Source organism: Bison bison, unplaced genomic scaffold, assembly GCF_000754665.1.
Source record: "Bison bison bison isolate TAMUID 2011002044 unplaced genomic scaffold, Bison_UMD1.0 scf7180017845480, whole genome shotgun sequence".
Lineage (NCBI taxonomy): Eukaryota > Metazoa > Chordata > Mammalia > Artiodactyla > Bovidae > Bison > Bison bison.
Genome location: NW_011476053.1, coordinates 21,824 through 24,602, shown reverse-complemented (window position 1 = coordinate 24,602; position 2,779 = coordinate 21,824). Strand labels below are relative to the sequence as shown.

General features: G+C 60.3%; 1 protein-coding gene across 1 annotated transcript in view; it reads left to right on the top strand.

Annotated features, from left to right (window-relative positions):
* The window catches only part of TXNRD2 (thioredoxin reductase 2), a 25,216-nt gene that overhangs the window by 8,412 nt on the left and 14,025 nt on the right, over nucleotides 1-2,779 (top strand). Inside the window, exon 7 of the mRNA XM_010834907.1 lies at nucleotides 592-662. Coding sequence (XP_010833209.1) covers nucleotides 592-662 — 71 coding nt within the window. The remainder of the gene's footprint in view (nucleotides 1-591; nucleotides 663-2,779) is intronic.

The following is a 2,779-nucleotide window of genomic DNA, read 5'->3' as shown; positions in this document are numbered from 1 at the left end:
CCGCTCCCGCCCCACTGCCCCCTGAAGGGCTTTGGGGGTTGATGTGGAGCCACGGGTCCTGAGGAGGCCACTCGTTGGCCGCTCGCCCCGCTGCCGGCCAAGTCTGCCTGTGTTCTGGTCCCTGTGTTACCCAGACCTTTCGGTCTCCCTTGAGCAAACCTACGAAACTTTATTTTTTTTGCCAATTGGAACTGTAAACTGTTTGGAATCCGTTTCCTCTCTCCAGCACTTCTGACTCCCGAGGGCCACGGGGAGGGCACACGTCCCACGTCCCCCACCTGCTGGGGCATGGGGTGACCTGCACAGCCCCCAGGCGCAGGGCCCACCGCACTCTCCCTCGGGGACTGCCCAGCCTTCAGCCCAGCGCCCTGGGGACCGGCCTGCCTGGCCTCGCCCCTCCCGCCCCCAGCCCTGGGTCTGATCCGGGAGTCCTGGAGAGCTGGAAGAAGAGGCTGCAGCCCCCCGGCCCCCAGCCCAGAGCCGCTTCTGGGGAGGTGCAGCCGCTCATGGGTGGTGTCTGCGAGCCAGCGTCCTCTGTGGGCACCCTAGGGGCCAGAGATGCCACCTCACATCAACCCTTCTCCTGGACAGATCGAAGGTGCCTTGGAATATGGGATCACGAGTGATGACCTCTTCTGGCTGAAGGAATCCCCTGGGAAAACGTAAGGCCTGAGGGGTGTCTGGGGCCCGCTCCCTTGTGCACAGGGCGGCTGGGTAGCCTGTGTTCCTTCCCACGGAGGGAAGGCGGAAAGCCGGGCCGCACTGTGCGTTCGGGGCTGCTCCCGCCCAGGGCTGTGTCACAGGGCGTGGCTGTTGTCCGCAGGCCTGGCATTCATCAGGGTTCCCGTGGGCCACCGGGGGGAGCCTGGCCCCTCTCCAGCCCTGAAAGATGTCCCGCTTTCACCTGCCCCCCTAGCGTCCTGGGCGCCCCTGAGATCGGCAGGGCCCAGGGGCCGAGCTCACTCCCAGCCTGGGGTCCAGCTCTGGGCACTGCTGCTGGGCGTCTCAGGGACCTGTGTTTGCAGGGACCAGACAGGCCACCAGAGGGCAGCAGAGGCTCGCTGTCACAGCGCCGGGCTGGGGAGGCCTGCTGCCCGAGGCCTGCGGGTGCAGGCTCTGCATGTGGGTGTGTGCCCGTGTGCGAGCATGTGTGTGAGCGTGTGTGTGTGCGCCTGGTGTGAGCGTGTGTGTGCACACGTGTGTATGCCTGTGTGCGAGCATGTGTGTGTGCCTGTGTGTGAGCGTGTGTGCGCACACGTGTGTGCCTGTGTGTGAGTGTGTGCGCCTGTGTGTGTGTGCGCACCTGGTGTGTGCCTGTGTATGAACATGTGTGTGTACACCTGTGTGTGAGCGTGTGTGTGTGCGCCTGGTGTGAGCGTGTGTGTGCACACATGTGTGCCTGTGTGTGAGCATGTGTGTGTGCCTGTGTGTGAGCGTGTGTGTGTGTGCCTGTGTGTGAGCGTATGTGTGCACGACTGGTGTGAGTGTGTGTGCGTGCCTGTGTGTGAGCGTGTGTGGGTGCACCTGGTGTGAGTGTGTGTGCACGCCTGGTGTGAGCATGTGTGTGCGCCTGTGTGTGTGTGTGTGCGTGCCTGTGTGAGCGTATGTGGGTGCGCCTGGTGTGAGTGTGTGTGCACGCGTGTGTGTGTGCGCACGTGTGTGTGCCTTGTGTGAGCCTATGTGCCTGTGTGTGAACACGTGAGCGTGTGTGCGTGGCGGGCCATGCGCTCTGCACGTCCTCACTGTCCTGGCCTCACGAGGCGCCCTTTCAGGCCCAGGTGCAGCCCTTCGCGAGGGGCTCCTGAGAGCCCCCAGCCCCTTTTCTCTTCCCTGGTCGGACTGGCTGCAGAGAAGCCCCACGTGCGGGTCCTGACCATCCCTGGCTTCTTCCGCGCCGTGTGCACGGCCGGGGCTGTGTCCAGTCGAGAACTGCAGTCCCGGGTGGGTGCTGTCTCGTGGGCCGAAGGAACCGGGCCTCCCCTGCCAGGTGGGGCCCCTCGGCCACTCCCATCTACAGCCCGGGTCGCTCTGCCGCCACCTCCACAGGCTCCAGCTGTGCCCGGCGCTTCCGCCTGAAGTAGGGTATAATTTTATGTCACGTTTACCACGTTATCTGTTTACTCCGTAGTATCTGGGCTAATTCTCTTATCTCTAACTAGTAGGTTAAACGTGGTGTGGTTTCTTTTGCATTTGCTGTTATGTCATCTTTGGCGTCGGACACGACTGAAGCGACTTAGCAGCAGCACTAGCTGTTTAAAATGAGTGTGGGTGTCTAAGTGTGGGTTTTGAATGTGTGGCTGTGAGTGTGAATGTGTGTGGCTCAGTGTGTGTGTCAGTGACACTGTGGATCTGTGTAAGCATGTGTGTCAGTGAATGTGTGTGTCTGTGAGCCTGTGTGTCTGTGAGCATGAGCGTGTGTCTTGAGTGTGCCTGTGAGGGTATATCTGAGCGTGTTGTATGAGTGTGAGCATGTGTGTCTGTGAAGTGTGCGAGTGTGAGCATGTCTGTGAGCATGTGTGTCTGTGAACATGTGTGTGTAAGCGTGTGTGTCTGTGAATGTATCTGTGTATGTCTGTGGGCTGTATCTATGTAAGAGTGTGTGTCTATGAGCATGTGTGAACATGTGTATCAGTGAGCGTGTGTATCTCTGTGTATGTGGCTGTGAGCACGTGTGTCTCTGAGCATGTGTGTTAGTGAGCATCTGTGTGAATTTGTGTATTTGTGTGTGTGGCTGTGAGCGTGTGTGGCTGTGAGTGGCCGTGAGCGTGTGGTTGTGAGC